Below are 18,451 nucleotides of genomic sequence, written 5' to 3' on the forward strand. Positions count from 1 at the left end.
AAATTGCATTCAGAACTTATGAACAATATTGTATTCCTTGTCATTAACAAGATAAAGACATGCCATGTATTTGAGAAGAATCAGCAGCAGTTTAAAGTGCTTCTTTTATTCTGTTACAAATTAGATTTTCCTTTTTTCCCTTGAGAAGCCAGATTGAACAATAGAATACTCTAAAAGAGAGAATCATTGAACACCAAGGCCATGCTTTTGAAAACTAAGTATAAGAAGAACAAAGATGTATGCTTGACATTGTGAATCAATTATCAGTGAAATCCCGTTATACCACTCAGAATACAGGCCCTAAAGTCAAGGTTTGCTTCCCCAGTATTCACTGATTTTAATAGGCTTAGCCTTGCACATCTAGAAAATACTTATTTTTGGAAATCTAATTTTCTAACATACATAAAGATATTCCTTTCTTTAACGTTAACAGAAAATGAGGACTAATTTTGCTTTTAAAGTAGCCATGAGACACTTAGCTTAAGTTCATTCATTACATGCAAGTAGTTTCAAAGGTAGATCAATGAAAAAAAAATGTCACTCATTTAGTAATATCTATTCAAACAAAAAATAAGAAGTTTCTGCGAATGTAAAAACATTACTGTTTTTTCGGTTGTGAGAGAAGGAGGGCATGAGTGAACATGGGGGTGGACAAAAGTAGGTTTACAGTTATGAGTACCTAAAACATGGAGTTTATATTTGTATTATTGTTTGTAAGCATTGTATTATTTTCAATATAAGCAACTGTAAACCTACTTTTGCCTATCCCTGTATAGTACCCAATGTATTAAAAATGTAATATATACACACTATTTAATTGATAAAATATATAAAACACAATTATTTTAAATACTAAATAATTTATAGAAAACCAGTCAGAACTATTACCCATGTTCTTAAGCATAACTGTCCAAATAAAATGTAAAATTTATTTGTGGCCAAGAAATATTTTTAAGAGATTTTATTCTGGAGTTATTGTATGAAACATTATTTGGCTACTAATTTAATCTGTGTTTTGGCAATTAAGTAAAATATTTTTAACTTTGATTTCTTGCTCTGGACTTTCAAGTAAAGATGGTGATTTATAGAAAACTAACTGCATTTTAGAAGTATTTATGATATACAATACATTGATGAATAAAAATATAATCTGTTGAACTTCACTGAATCAGAGTGTCACCATTATATTTTGAGTTTCAAATCTTTATAGCAATGAGCAATATAGTTTCATAATCTGGATATTATGATATTAGCTGAGAATAATTTTCCAAGTAATTTAGGCTTCTTTTATTTTTTTCATCATGGAAGGATCATGTTTTATACCTTTAATTTTAAGTACTATACTGTAAGAAAAATAGGAGACTCTAAAAATACTGAGGCCAAAGAAAGGCAACAGCATCATAACTGCATAAATGTAATGTAAAACAAAAGAACTTCCAACAGTAACTTCTAACTTTCAAATGCACCTGCCTTTTTACCCAGAATAGTTGATTAAAATAATCTCCCTAAACAAAATGATTTTAGTTTTTATTTATTGATGAGAAAGATTCTGTATGTAAATATAATGAAAGTAGCAAGGGAAGAAAGTAGATTCAGGAAGTGACATAAATTTGTTTTAGCATGGCCAATATTCTGCATTAGTTTTACTATTTCATCATCTGTAGGTTACCCAGTTATTTCAGTATTGTTTATTCTGAGCTATGCTAACAGCATAGAAATGGAGGAATGTCAGGCACCCCTTGTATTTCTGAATTAAGCTAATATGTTATTTTATGAGGTAGAGAAGACAAAAATCTGCTCATTTCAGGATACTAAAATAATACATGTGTATTAGTCAAATGTAATTCATAATGTGGAACAGAAAAACATAGCCAAATAACCAAGAAGGATCAAAATATATTTATGCTTGTTTTTTTTTTCTTTGATACTTGATGCATTTATATATATATATATATATATATATATATATATATATATATATATATTGATAGTTGCTTTCAATATAGCTTGAGAAAAAATTTTCCTAAGGCAGCAATATTTTTTACTTTGTGGTTTTGGTGTTTTAAGAAATTTGAATGGTATGAATGAATGAATGACTTGTGCTAAAATTCTCTGGTTGGGATCTGGAGATCCATAGTCTCTTCATAGTATAAACCCTCTGAGATTGTTAAAGACTATGTTCATTTTAGAAAGACAGCTTCAACCAAATTCTTTAAAATGATCGCACTCATTTTGCACTACCTTGGCCAACTCTGAATTTTGATTTCTTGCTTAAGATGTTCAAATAAAGATTGTGACTGATAGAATAAAGATTATACTCAAAAGCCTTTATAAATATCCAATGCAAAATAGAAGTATCTGTATCCTCACTTGTTGCTACACACTATCATCAAGTTGATAAACCTTGTGAGAGGTATACAATACCATCTTTTTCATTCAGACTAAAACTTAAAATCAATTCAAAGGCCTATTCTGCAAATATTTTATGCACTTAGCTCATTTGCCAATGACCAAATTTTGAGAAAAACCTTTTTAAATTTTACTACTTCAATAATGCCTTATCTTAAAAAGATAATTTTCAAATGTATAAACTGAAAACTTTAAAATTTATCACCAATTTAATAAGAATATTACAGAGCTTAACTTTTCCCCCGAGCACATAAAAGTGTAATTCACAATGTATCTGAGCCTAATCTTTTGCAGTTGTTAAATTATCAAGTAAAACTTAGGAAAAAAATAACAGCCTTGAAAACAAATGAAACATCATTAAAAATAATTAGATATTGTGTTGCTTAATGTGAATGAAATAGTCAAGGAAATTGAAGAGATAGACCAGATTGGAGATTAATGAAATCTATCTGGTCATAAATAAACATAATTCAGTGGGATATTACTATTAAATTTATGAATGTTTAAAGAAAAGTACAATGTCCCTTTATTCTGTTATGTTTTGTATACTACTATAAATATTCATGAATAGTGAGTATCAGTTCATGTTATCTGTGTGAATATAAATTTTTATATAGCTGAGCACTTAGTGTTTATTGGATCATGCTTTTGCTATTAATTCACTGGTATCTCAGAGGCACTATGAATCTGACCCAGCTCATGAATATTCACACTCACACTGATATTTCTGGAAGTAATCAAGTCTATAAAGATGGAAATCTTGTTTGTTTTCAATAATAAGAAATGCATTAGGATGCTGGTCCCAGAATAATTCTACAATATCCTATTTTCACTTTTTGTAACTGATAAACTTTAATATATAAGCACATATGCTCTACATGTTTCTTGATAGAAGTTCTTTCTTTCTTTTTCCTTTAAAAAATCTTGTGCACGGTTTAACCATGATTGTATTTGCTTCCTGTATTTGCTGTGATCACCAAAAAGAATAGAAGTTAAATAGTATCTCCAGTCCTTATGCCAAGGTAATTTCCACTGTTCAGGCTTCCTCATAGATTCTCAAGTACAGAGAGGCCCAATATGCTAATCCGCTAGGGATGTGGTACATATTTTACAAAAAAATTTTTAAAAACATGACATTATCTGTCATCTTTTTGTATAAAGAGAAAATAATATTCTAAGCAGTAAAATATTTAGTATGTGAGACATAGGATGCTGTGATTACAGAGGCCCATAATTCAAAAGTATTTATTACTTTAGCCCTTGTTATATTCCACATTAATAATACTCCTCTTGTATTGTAATAAATGGCATATGTTTGTAATACTTGTCCAAAATTATTCAGTAGTTATAAATACATATCAAAATCAATGACCTGATCTTTATTAGCACCATATTCTAATCATTAATTGAGCTAACTAGAAAAAAAGAAAACTGTTCATAAAGTTAGTAATAAAGTATGAGCTACTTCATATTTCTAACACTGATACTGTCAAACCTCTGAATGAATTTTTTGTCAAAATTTATACTTTTTTATTGTTGTGTAAACACAGTTATTAAATTATGATCAATGGTAAACATCTATTTTTTTTAACTCAGGTAACAGACCAGATTACGTTAGTATATCACAGTGAATCATCAATAGTTGAGGGTGTCCCGTAGGTTTCTTCAGAACTGCCTGAAAGGAAGGAATGTCTCTCATTTCTTTTCAACCAGAAGAGCTCTGCTGTTTTCTGTTTTATGTATTATAGCCATTCTCACCAGGGAGCAGTTTTTCCCTCCAGGGGTTATCTGATGCTGACTGGAGACAGTTTTGCTTGTCACAACAAGGGGGATGGTACTGGCATCTAGTGGGAAGAGGCCAGAGATGCTGCTAAGCATTCTGCAAAACACAGGAAGCTCCCACAACAAAGAGTTACCCAGCCCCAAATGTCAAAAAGCCCCTGCCCTATACAAATTTATTTGAAGAAATAATTCCATGTCTAAATATTTTGTTGATAACTACTGGATTAGAGTACTTTTATAAGTAAAGCAATAAAAATGTATAACATTATTTTGCATATCAGTGGAGACTGATTCAATTATTATAAAATTATAATATGTATTTTTTTCTTTTTTAGCAACAATTGTATTAAATGAACTCAACTGGACTAGTGCCTTAGATGAAGTTTTCAAAAAAAATCGAGATGAAGATCCTTCATTGTTGTGGCAGGTGTTTGGCAGTGCCACCGGCCTGGCCCGGTATTATCCCGGTGAGTGCTTAGTGATTTCATAGGTACCAGATAAAATCCTAAGTACCAGACTTACTGTTTCTTGAGAACACTCTGTTACCTTCTCCTACACTGAAAAAAAAAAGATAGTTATCATGTTATTTTAAAAGGAAAGATGATTTCTCTTTGCATGGCTCTATATGTACCAAAATTACTTTAACCAAGACATCAAAGCAGCAGCTGGAGTTTTGGCACCTGGAATCAGGCAAGGTGGCCATGAGAGCATGAGCAGGTATCTCTGTACCTGTGGCAGGAGGTTATCCTGAATCCTAAAACAATTCCAAGATAAAGACGCAACTGCTCATCATGGACCAAGTTGTGAGTTATATTGAGAACTACATAGAATTTTTAGAAACTAATTGAAATACTTCTCTCCAGGTTTTAAGTCTGTGCTCCTATATAAAGTGTTGATTCTTTTCTTTAATCAATAAATGTGGATTTGTTAAAATGCATGTGATAGAAAATAGAATGCAGTTTTAATGAAAATAGAGCTTTCTTATTCATCAGGTTGAATTAATTTTGAGGGCATCTCAGCAATGATATACATATATTCAATGAAGATGAATATACTTTATATATTGAAATGAATAAACCCTTTTGTAATGTCCTTTACATTTTCTTATAAAGAAGAGCAAGGAGAAATAAGTCTATAACAAAAATGAAAAGTTAATCACTAGTAAACCCTGAGAAACTGTCGAAAGATCTTTTAGTGAAAGGTCTGTTTCTTTACTTTTAAGAACAAGCTGGCAAACATAAAGGCATTTTCTTTCTCAAAGACATAGTTTGAGCTCTGGGACACGTTAAGTAATTAGTCTTTAAACAGTATAGAAGAGAATTTTTCCTGAGACTTGAGTTTTACTAAACATATTTAACAAATCGAATTAGCCACAATAAAAAAAAAATCACAACAGTGAAAAAGGGGTGAAATAGAAATTAGGTAATATCTAGTTTTGTTTAGCAATAGAAATGAGTAGGAATATGCCAGATTAATCAGGTAAAGACATTAATTAGCTAAAGACATATAACTTTATGGTTGCAAATGACAAATGGTAAGATCAGTGACATTTTTTTGCAGAAATCCAATGAGCTAGAAAAGGCCTACTTTGTATTTCAATGTTGAAAAAAGTCATGAGTTAATAAAATATCAGTTAATATTTGATGAGTGGAAAATATTACATAGGTTGTTATACTAGGGGAATTTTCTACTTATAGAAATGTTATTTAGTATAATGCATCTTTTCTAAAATACTCTTCAGTTATGTTATTAATATGTTAAATATGTATCAGAATATTGAAAAATTTAGAACTATATATAAAATAATAAAAGGAAAAAAAGCGACACTATTCATGCACATAATAAACCTGATATAATAAACCTGAACATTATACCAGGTTTTATTAAACATTTATAAGTATAATTTTGAAGTATAGGAATTGGACATCTGATAACCTATTCCATATATGCAAATGTAAGAATACAATTATTAGTAACTTATAACATTATATAGCTTTTAAGTTTGCATAATATATTGCCTCATTACAAAATTCCTTATATGAGCAGTTGAGCGAAAGGAGGAAAAGATGAAAGAAAATTAGGATACTCATGAGATACCACGAGCTCAGTACCAGATAGAAATTGATGGTGCAAAGAAAGAGAGACAAGTCAGGATTGTAAGAGAGAAACAGGAAGGGGAGTAGAGGGGAGACTGCAAAAGAAAGGAGAGAGAGAACATTGGGGTCAAGAGATGGAAATAAAGATAGGTTGTGGTGTTATAAGTACTCATCCAAAATGTCTCTTTTAGCAAATAGCTCTTAACTTTTAAAAGCTGTTTTAAGCTTCCTATTTAATCATCTTGAATTCTTTCATTTTAAATGCTAAATGAGGGTGTTGGTTTTAATATTTTTAAACCCTATGTACATATTTTCAAATTTGTTGATATTTGTCTACTTTATTTTGGAAAAGATGTTTAAATGTTTAATCTGTTTAAATCCATGAGGTCCCCCAGAACATTAGCTGTGAAAGCAACTCCGTGTTTTCCTGAAACACCTAGTGTTTGAGCAATGCTTTGGCAGACACTGAATGACTGATAGGACAAATTCATTTACCTATTAGAAGAAGTTATTCAAAATGGCTTTCTTGACTACTATGGAATACACTCAATGTAATTTCAATTTTAGTGAAACTGTTGTTATTTTTATTTCATTTTTTATTACTTTTGATTACAAAAAGCTGTACATAATCTATACAACTTATACAACTGTCATACCATCACCATAATCAATGCCATAAAGCTATCCATCATCTCCAAATGTTTTCTCCCACACTTTTGTTTATTATTATATTTTTTTGTGATAAGAACACTAAACATTAGATTTACCCTCTTAGCAAATTTTTGAGTATGTGATACAGTACTGTCAACAGCAGGCACTATGGTATACAGAAGATCTTAAGGACTTATCCATCTTGTACAGGGAAACCTTGTACACTTTGACCCCATTTCACACTTCCCTTCTTCTTCCTTCTCCTCCTCAACCCCTCTTCTTTTTCTCTTCTCCAATTGGCCTTGAGTTTTTTAACACTTTTTGAAAAATAGATCAAATATATTTTAAATATCTAAAATATTTAAACTACAAAGTAGTTCAAAGAATTCTTTTTGGTTATTTATGAAGTGAATATTTGATAGACTTCTAGCCAATTTGAAGAAAATGGGATGGCAAAGGGATGGTTTTGGTGTTTAGAAAAGTACTGCTTTCAGTGAGCAAGTACCTTTTAAAAAGTGCCTGATTTTTTTTTTTTTTTTTAATGTTTGTGAGTGGATACAAGGTTTAACTATAACCATGTTTAATTAGATTTGTCGATCTTTGTATAAACAAACTTTAAGTTAAAGTGATTACTTTTTTATGTTATTAATTATTTAAGTCCAGTATGTCAGCAAGGACTCGTATTAGCTACCACTTAGAGAAAAATCCAGAACAATTGTTGATGTTAACACTATGGAAGTTGGTTCCTCGCTCAAATCAAGGAATAGTGGTTATATAGATCAGGGCTGATGGGGAAGCTTTACAAATGAGGGGTCCACCTCCTGTCTTATTTGTCTGTCATGCTGGGTGTGTCGTCTGCCACAGGGTCCATCACTGTTACTTGTTCTCTTTCTTAAGCAACAAAGAACTGTGTCCCCTTTCGTTTTAAGGGCCCTGCCTGGAAGTACCCAGAGTTCCTTTCATGTGATAGTGGCCAGAATTCAGCGGTTTCATGGTCACAGTTACCTTCAAGGTGGCAATGTACACAGTTAAAAAGCAGGAGCTATACTGAGTAAGAAGGGGAGAAGAGATACTGACAGACAAAAAAAAAATCTCTGTTGTGGTTACTCACTGTAAATCTGTGTTTTAAAATAAGCTTTTTCAACTCTGTAGGAAATTTCTATCTATTTAGGCAGTGAAATTTATGCTTTTTGATATATAGAGAGATTACAATACATATAATTAAATGATTAAAGACCAAATAGTAAATTACACATACTGTAGCAATAGATTTGCTATAGGAGTTTTGAAAAAGATGAGGTAATTATAGACTAGAATTTTGGGTAGGGTTTATAAATTAAACTAAGTCAATAAAGAAGAAAAGGCAAAACCTTTCTAGAGGGACTAAAGGTGCAAAGTAATAAAACAGGGAAATGAACAAATCCTGTTGGAGCCTAGTCAGTCTAGTGAATCCAATAGTTGGTTACAGAAAAAAATAATAATATTGAAGCAAAAGGTTTATCAGTGGCATATTATGTGGCCTGGAATGTCAGAATAGTTTTTCTGGAAAATACTACAAACATTTTGGGCTGTAAAATACTATTGTTAAATCAGTGTTTACTCTGACTGGAAGGAGAAACACTTAGAAAGTCTTGACCCCAAAGTATGCTGTTATAATGGTCAGATGTGGAATTTAAAAAATCTGAACAAGGGACCAAATAGGAAATAAAAAAGAAGAATCCTTGGATATAAAAAATGAGGATATTAGAAACCTTACAAAAATTAATTAATACAGTTATTTATAATGAAATGATTACAGTTGTAGTGTTAACTAACAACTCTATTACCTCACATAATTACCGTTGGTTTTTGTGTGTGTATGTGTGTGTGTGTGTGTGTGTGTGTGTGTGTGTGTGGTGAGAACTATAATCACCATGCTGTACATTAGATCCTCAGAACTTACTCATCTTCATATTTGAAATTCGTACCCTTTGACCTCTCCGCACTCTGCTCAGCCCTAGGCAGCCATCCTTCTACTATCTGTTTCTATGAATTAGGCTTGTTCTACCTTCTACATGAGATCATACAGTATCTGTCTTTCTCCATCTAACTTATTTCACTTATCCCTTATATAAGGCTATCATTCCAATATATTGTGTGCCTTACACTTACACAATCTTATATCTGAGTTATACCTCAGTAAAAAAACAAAAGTAAATAAGTGACAGATGTAAGGTATAAGTTAACTATAACTTTTAGCTTGAGTGGATGTGAGAATGTTTACTGAAATAAAATATAAACATCAGAAATGTTTTTATTTTTGGAATAAAATGTTGAGTTCAATTTTAGAGAGTAAAATTTGCGGTGTTCACAGGAGAGTGAAGATCTATTTACATCTAAACGTAGTGTTTATATTCTGAATTATATAATTTGCTTTGATGTATGCTATTCATCAGTAATGTTGTCTGGGGACCATGCCTTATACAATAAAAAATAGTACATTATTTTGAAGTTCTCAAATGATCCAAATTTATGGAGGTGATTCTGTATCCTTATCTTGGTTGCCTTTTTTTATAACCTCATCTCTTACTTGACTCTTACTTTCCTTTCCACATTTAAGGATTATAATAGTTGTTCACTTTTCAATCAGCCATGTATACAGTCAAACTTAAATTAAGTAAATGATTTATTGCTGGCAGGTGAGAGTAGTTAAATTGGATGCTAATATGAAAATGGAAACAGCTTGAAATTTGATGGTAGGTAGCACTAAATATAAAATATGTGAATAAGTCTTGTTTAAAAGCTTTAGCTCTTTTTAACTTCTAAAAGATATCTCTCCTTCCATTTCTTTTTTCTTTATATATTGCTGAGTTTCTATACTCTATTATGTTGTCCATTTTTGATATTAGATCCATATTTGTTAATGTAATTCTTTTTATGTTCAGTGTATTTTATTAAAAATTCAAAATATTTTGTCAAAGAGTCAGAAAATATTTAAGTACTTGTCTAAGGTATACCAAATATTAAATTTTCAAGATATATATTATTATCTCCATTATCTAAGAAGATTTAAAGACTGACAAAAACTGGAAATTTGTTCCTGTAGAATCATAATTTATTTTTGTTTTATGAATATATCATTATAATCATTTAATTGGATTTATTTACTTATAGAAATAGAAATCTTTCTCTCTCTGAGTTTACATTTTTCTCTGTGTAGTACATATGTGAAATTATTTACCAATATCTTTTACTTCATAGAAAATGCTGCATTTAAGCTTATTTCTGAGCTGCAGACTATAACTGCATATTGACCGCCTAGATGGTTAAGTCTTTGTAGTTAATTTGCTCTATTGGTATTCCACTTAACCACACAACTTGTCCTTATTATCTGCCACTCATGCTGATAGAGAAATAACCCTTTCTGTGAAATTTATATGTTTTACATGGATTATCTGGCCTCTGCAGAATTAGCAGCAAATCACATTGTAATGGTTCTTTTATTTTAAAAACTATAGTGATTTATCCTTGGCCATAATATTGTGTATCTGTATATGAGTTTCTGTGACTTGTTTATCTGTAAGTGAAAGAAGTATTCTGGAGATATTACAGTTGATATAGCAAAGGCATTCTTAAGCTGTAATACAGTGATATCATCTGAACATCGAGTCCATTGCTCAGAAACAAAATTGAAATCCAGAATACATGTGATTAATTCAGTCAGTATAGTCAAGTCTCATCTCAGAGAGGGAAGGAACAAAGGGAAACTCCTCTTTCTGCAGTAACTGATGTCTCCTAAAAATTCTAATACCAGTAAAAGAGAACTTTGCTCTGGAGAAACTCCAAGGTGAGTGAGACAGAAAAAATTATGAACACATTAAAATGCAGTGCAAAAAGTTATTGAAGAAATATATTAAAAAGTGATTTGGAGTACAACTTAGATTATCCTTTTCTAGTAAAATTGTACAGTCTGACATCATTCTCTTAATGACATCTGGCTCTCTTACTATGGTATTCAGATCCCTCAGTGACTGTAACCCAACTTACACCTCCATTTTTATCTTTTACTGCACAGTTCAGTCTTCATAGCATACTCCTACATTCCTCTCCCCCCTTTATTTATTAAATTTTTATTTCATTTTCTTTTTGACAACCTGACTTTTTTTTAATATCTATATGTGCTCTTCCTAGAGTCCCATCTCTTGTCATACGATTCTTATCCATCATTTAAAATAGCATACAGACACCACTTTCCATGTGAAGGCTTTCACAAAAGCAGCCTTTCTTTACTTGGTTCTCTCAGAGAACTTTGTTTTTATCTAAAACAACATCTATCAAATTTTATCTTCTTTCAGAATTTGTTTTGCATATTCTCTTTTTAAAAGGCATAGCAATGTAAGCAACTGCAGGTAGAGATGGCTACTTGTATATAAGTATGCCCATATCACCCAATACAGTGCCTTGCATATAGTGAATAATAGGCATTTGTTAAATTAAGCTGGATAAATGGGTAAATACCATAGGTACTAAGCTGTAAACAAGTATCAGAGTAGAACTCTAGAAACACAAGGGGGGAAAAAAAGCAGGTGACCAGTGCAGGAAACATAGAATTATAATTACCTAGATGCTTGAATGTACACCTTTGCCATCCTACCCTCTTACCCATTCTGGTATTCTCCATAGACTTGCTGGAGTAACATGTGAAGTTAGTTTTTAGATCCCTGGAAGCTTTATTGACTAGGTGACGCCTTCCTGTGTCATGGGGATGGAGTAGGATCGGCAAGCAGTGTTATCTTCCAGGCCTTAGTCACAGGAATATGCTTATAAATTGTTAAAATCTAAGCATATCTTATAATAATGTACTATTTTAAAAACCTGTAATCTATAATAAATAGTTTTAGTACCTCCATGATTCTGTTTTAAAATATCCACATACGGAGTGTTGATTATATTCCAACTCTAGTTCCAAGTGCTTCTGTGTATAAATCATTGAATCTCAGCTATCACCCTTGGTAGCGGAAACTCTGTTACCCCTGTTTTACTGAAAATGGTAAGTAATTTATCTAAATTCATACACCTAATGAAAAGTCTAGGAAGACAAGCCCCAAAACTCATCGAAGTTCTACACTAGGCTGTTTCCAACCAGAGAAGACAATTTTAAAGAAGAGACAAGAGAATAGGCTATTTGTATTAGCAGTTACCCAATTGTGGAATGACTACCTCCTAGTTTTTTCTTCTATGTATGAATCTCTGCTGCGGTTCTGTGTCACAAAGCTTTAGTCATTCAACATTTGAAAACTTAATCTGTCATTGTTTGGGGATCAGTTACCTTTCAGAAACATATGTCTACCCCAAAATTCAGCATCAATTATATAAATGTTATACATAAAAACTACCCAGAAATATAAATATTATATGGCAATAAGTAATTTCTCAGGGCTAAAATAAATTTCTTTTTGTTTTGTTTTGTTTTGTTTTTTTATTTTGGTTTTTCAATTACAGTTGTCCCCTTTTCCCCTAATTTCTCTCCCCCACCCAACCCACCCCCTCTCCCGCAATCATATCCCTCCCCGTTGTCCATGTCCATGAGTCTTTTATACGGGTTCTTTGACTAATCCCTTCCCTTACTTACCCCCCTTCTCTCCCTCTCCCCTCCCCGCTATTGACTGCTATTCTGCTCTTTGTTCTATTTAGTTCCTTTGTTTGTGTCGTTCTTTAGTTTCCTGTATTAGGTGATATCATATGGTATTTTCCTTTCTTTGCCTGGCTTATTTCACTAAGCATAATTCTCTCTAGTTCCATCCATGTCAACGTCATTAGCCATCAGGGAGATGCAAATAAAAACCACAATGAGATACCATTTTACACCAGTCAGAATGGCCATCATCAACAAATCAACAAGCAACAAGTGCTGGCGAGGATGTGGAGAAACGGGAACCCTACTGCACTGTTGGTGGGAATGCAGACTGGTGCAGCCACTATGGAGAACAGTATGGAATTACCTCAAAAGATTAAAAATGAAACTGCCTTTTGAACCAGCGACTCCACTACTAGGATTATACCCGAAGAATCTTGAAACACCAGTTCAAAAGAACTTATGCACCCCTATGTTCATTGCAGCACTGTTTACAATAGCTAAGTGCTGGAAACAGCCTAAGTGCCCATCTGTAGATGAGTGGATCAAAAAACTGTGGTACATTTACACAATGGAATACTATGTAGCAGAAAGAAAGAAGGAACTCCTGCCATTTGTAAAATAAATTTCTCTTAAGAAGATATAAGATTAAAAAAAAAGAAAGAGATTGATTTCAAACACTCTTATGAAGAGTTTGCCTCCTGTCCATTTCCATGGTTTAGAACTTGATCCAGGTTTATATAACCGAGGAAAGTTCTGATCTGTATCAGGATATTGGTTCAGTTACTTAAACAATGACTAATGTAACAGAGACTATCTATATTTCTTTCCAATACACTCCTAGTAGATAAATCAGTTGGTTAGGGTAAGTCTGGCCTATGAGGTTTCCAGCAACTGAGGTTCTATAACAATCAACCTTATACCACATTATTGGTGAAAATGAAAATTGTGTCTTTTATTTTATAAAACGACTAAGTGGACTTTTCTGTGCTTGTGAATATCATTTTTCCTAATACGGCTACTTAAAATACAACAGAATACTAGTTACTTTCTCTGAACTGCCCAGATAACTAATATGCAATTCTGGTGTCTTCTAGATGACCCCAGTAAAAATTGCCATTTGTAAAAAGAGAGTAGGAATTACAGAGCAATCACTGGTCCATGGTATTTATTACAATCCAGCAGGCAAGAAATACAAAGACTCCCCCTATTCTTTGCATTAAGTAAGTCTCTTAGCCCATCAGACCACTCCTGGTCATGTTAGCTCTATAGCCCTTTCTGAAACATCTGAAGGGCAGGGTTGGGAATAAATAGCTCTTATAGAATGTTGTTTTAGATTCAGGTTTAGAGCCCAGAAATTGCTTTAGGTTTTATAACAATTACTGAATTTTGGCAAACTAGGCTTGTGGGCTTGCAGTTTCTTTTCTTACATAAACAACAACAGCACTTAAGTAACTTCTTATTATTTTTTTCTAGTGAGTTTCTTGTGTAAGCAATCTTAGTCGTGAGATTTAGTCTAGAAATTATTCTTAAGTCCAACATCTTTTATATATTTACCGAGTTATGAATTTAGTCTATTTGGGGGAGGATTATTTTTTAAATTTCTTTTTTTATTGTTGCTCTATTACAATTGTTCCATCCCCCCGCCACCCCCAGTTATTCTTCCATGCCCTGCCACTGCCCCACTCCCACAGTCAGTCCCTACTCTGTTTTCCATGTCCTTGGGTCATTTGACAAGACCCTTCCTCTTCTTCCCCCCATTACCCCCTCCCCGTTCCTCACTGGTCACTGTCAGTCTGTTCCCTGTTTCCATGCCTCTGCTTCTGTTTGCTCATTTGTTTGTTTTGTTCATTGGGTTCCTGTATTAGGTGAGGTCATATGGTATTTGTCTATTCTCTCTCTCATACTGAAGATAGTTTGCTTGAAGACATTGCTTAAAACAAAATTTGATGTTATAATAGTGGCTCTTACTCATTTTCTAATTTTCATCTGATTCAGAGGCAGAGGGTTTAGCTATTCACGACAATTCTGTCCTCCCCTTCCATTATGAACTTTTATTGTTCTGTTTTATTGACTTTATGGGAGTGACATTGGTTAATAAAGTTACACAGGTTTCAGATACACAATTCTATAATACAACATTTATATATTGTATTGTGTGGTCACCACCCCAAGTCAAGTGCCCTTCCATCACCATTTATCTTTCCTTTACCTTCTCTACTTCCCCCACACCCCTTATCTCTGACAGCAGACACCACTCTGTGTCCATGAGTCCTTCTTCTTTTTTTTTTTCCTTTGCTTAATTCCCTCACCCTTCTCACCCAGCCCCCAGGTTTTGCTTTTAGAAATGACTGCCCAGCCAGGGACTACAATTCTCAGACCTCCCCTTTGCATCTAAGAAGACTTAATATATACTTAAACACCTTTTTAAATCACAGTTCAATGGCTGATATACTACACCTTAAATATCATGTGAAGTAAAACTGTAGTTCAACAGATTTAAAGATACACTCACAGTTCATTTTTGATCAGAGGAAAACATTCTTATGAATGTTTGTAATAGGCCTAAACCTTGGCGATCAGAAAATGATATGCCCACATTGTAGGCTGTCATTTCCTCTCCTTTTTCATATCATTCAAAATCTTATTGGAAAGCTAAAGGGGCATCTAAACTGAGCAACATTTCACTTCTTGCAGGGATTTTAGCTCTAATTCCTTCTCAAAACATGTATCTTTCATTATGCATCACTATCAAACTGATCATTTTAGGAGTTGCACTGTAAGGTTATTAATCCCTTTCACTATTTTATCTTCCGTAATTCTGAGCTTATATAAATAATGTACCAATTAAATACCACAATGGGATTTTATATCAAATTAATTAGTAATATCACAGAAGAAAGCACATTGTTTAATTATGTCCTAATAATAGCTATCAGAAGATTCTTAATGTTTTTTAATATAAACTAAAATTATATGCTATATCAGCAATTTTCAACCTGTGTGCCATAAGAATTTTTAATACATGCAATACCTAACTATTTAGTCAGGGGCACTGACCTCTTTTTCCTTAGATTGTCAAATTGAAAAAAATGACAACCACCAACACAATAGCCATCTGATATGAATGAATCAAAATTATACCTATTTTTTGCCAGATCAGCAAAAATTATATTTTTGGTATGCTGCAAAATTTTAGTAATTAGTTTATGTGTGTTGTGAGACAAAAAAGATTTTAAATTACTATGCTATAATAAAATTGATCAATCTAGCTTATACTGTACATTATGAACACCTTTTTTTATCTTTAAAGATAGATATAAATTGTATGGAGCACAGTAATACTGACCACAGTCCATTTCAATTGACAGTTATAGTGAAAAAAAAATCATAGATGAATGTGATATGGAAAAATTCAGAATATAATTTATTTTTTATTTTAATTAAATTTTATTGATTATGTTATCACAGTTGTCCTGATTTTTCCCCCTTTGTCCCCTTGTCCACCCAGTACCCCCCACTCCCCACACCATTGTTCATGTCCATGGGTCATGCATATAAGTCCTTTGGCTATTCCATTTCCTATACTGTACTTTACATCCCCATGTGATTACCTATTTGTACTTCTTAATCCTCTCACCTCTTCACCCATCCCCCCACGCTCCCCTCCCACCTGCCAACCATCAAAATGCTCTCAATATCCATGATTCTGTCTCTGTTCTTGTTTGCTTGGTTTGTTTTTAGATTCAGTTGTTGATAGATGTGTATTTATTGCCATTTTATTGTTCATAGTTTGATCTTCTTTTTCTGAAATAAGTCCCTTTAACATTTCTAATTTAAATGTGACTTGCAGCCAGTTTTATCAAATTCATCAGTAGCCACTCTTCACTCATGGTGGCTGACAAAGCTTGAAATTGTGCTGTTGGTAAAATAAAAATTGTTCATGTGCCCAGACCCATTTTTACAGAGCAAGTTAGAAGGGTATATTTAGAACTGAGAATCAATAGAGCTATAACCAGCAAAACATTGTACTGAAAGTAGGATATAATTTATTTAAATGCTTAGTTATTACTAAGACTCTAACTTGGGAGTCAGATATTATTCAGGAGTAATCGAAAGTATCCTGACATGTCTTACCAGCATGCTAGTTGCTTAATTCAAGTTCTACCACCAAAAGAAAAAAAAAGTATTGATATTTTGTCTCCTTGGCTATGTTTCTGCAAATGCAAATGGAAAGAATCAAAATAAATTTACCATTTCAATTGCATTGACTATATCAGGAACTGGCATAGTAGGAAGAGTGCTATATATTTAAACTTATTATTTCACCAAAACATGATTAACCACTTAAAATGAATAAATCATTTTATAATATAGTCACTAATAAGAAAAATTTCACAGTCAAGGAGAAGCTTGGTAGTATGTATTTTTTGACATTTCATAATTGGCCTAATTATCTTAGTTGACTAATAAACCTGGTTCTCAATCAAGTTCTCCATAACAACCATAGTTTCACAATAAAGAGCAAAATAGACTGGAGGACATAAGTCATATAAATTATTATTAGAAATTTTATTAGGGTCATAAATCTAAACATGCTAAGGAGAGGACTTTATTCAACATAAAATTATCTTCTAATTCATCAGTATTTATTGTTCTCCATTGAGTCTAAGGTATGCACGCATGGTTTAAGCTTTGTAAAGCATTTTAATTAAAGCGTAGTTTTAATTAGAATAAGTATAAATTAATGCATTTAAAATCAATGCAGTTAGACAAAGAAGTTTTTCTTCTGATTTGAAAGTGGTAAAGGCTGTAACACTAACAAAAATTATTGAATCTGTGTTTAAATTACTTCAAATCATTTACATAAATTTAAGAAAAACAGTTTTTGTGGAGTCTTTAAGTTATACTTTAACCTTTTAATTATAATTTCAAATAGACTGGCCATTATCAAATATGTTAATAATAAGGTTAAAATTACACTATTGTATAAAAATACAACAATCTTTTTATAGATCAAGTTAGTATATAAGGATTAAATAATTGAAAGTGTAATTTCTGTGAGTGGCAAATCCATTATCTTTTGAGGTAAATTTTTCTGTTAGTAGAGAAGAAAGTAAAAAAATACTTCCTGGACACTTAGTATAACATATCAGTCTGTACCCAGAAAATCCCTATGTCTACAAATTGTTTCCGAAATAACATGAAAAAGAAAACTGACTTATGTTGACCTTCTTTTGTACTGCTTTATTGTTTACATTTTAAAAAAGAAAAAGTATGGCATTAAAATTGTATCTCCCATTTTAACGTTGTTGTGGGTAAGTGAAATGTGTCCATGGGTGTTTTTTGATTTATTTTTATAGATCATTTTAATGTTTTGATGTAATTCCTCTAATTTTTAATGTAACTTTAATTTTCTCTCTTTCTCTCTCTCAAAGCTTCTCCATGGGTTGATAACAGCCGAACTCCAAACAAAATTGACCTTTATGATGTACGCAGAAGACCATGGTAAGGATTCTAGGTAGTTTAGAAAAGATGAAATAGACAAAAGGAGTTTTCTTTTTTGTTGTTGTTGTTAAATTGGAAGGAATCTTTTCATTATCAGGGTGCATATTGTCTAATTATTTAAAGGGCTCAGGTATTTTTTTTAATTTTAATTAATGTATACAGTTAAAGGTAAATAAAGATAAGTTCATGTGAAAACAATACCAAATATTGTTGAAATTAATTATCAAATCCATTTCAAATAGACTACTTTAAGTTTTATATTCAATTTTATCTTCAAAACTTACTTAACTTGTGGGGATTTCTGTTGAAAGACCCCCAGTTTGCTTCGAGTACAGCTCTAATTGAGCATCTAGACTGAGTATGAGGTAGTTTGTCTCTGACAGAGTACTAA

At 32.3% G+C, this 18,451-nt stretch overlaps 1 protein-coding gene across 4 annotated transcripts in view; it reads left to right on the plus strand.

The window, feature by feature from the left end:
* Positions 1-18,451, plus strand: part of CACNA2D1 (calcium voltage-gated channel auxiliary subunit alpha2delta 1) — a 471,141-nt gene that overhangs the window by 326,464 nt on the left and 126,226 nt on the right. For all 4 annotated transcript variants that reach the window (XM_090287282.1, XM_090287283.1, XM_090287284.1 and 1 more), the window contains exons 7-8: positions 4,527-4,658; positions 17,991-18,060. In XM_090287282.1, coding sequence (XP_090143408.1) covers positions 4,527-4,658; positions 17,991-18,060 — 202 coding nt within the window. The remainder of the gene's footprint in view (positions 1-4,526; positions 4,659-17,990; positions 18,061-18,451) is intronic.

This window comes from Furipterus horrens, unplaced genomic scaffold, assembly GCF_987537825.1.
Source record: "Furipterus horrens unplaced genomic scaffold, mFurHor1.1.pri manual_scaffold_9, whole genome shotgun sequence".
Taxonomy (NCBI): Eukaryota; Metazoa; Chordata; class Mammalia; order Chiroptera; family Furipteridae; genus Furipterus; species Furipterus horrens.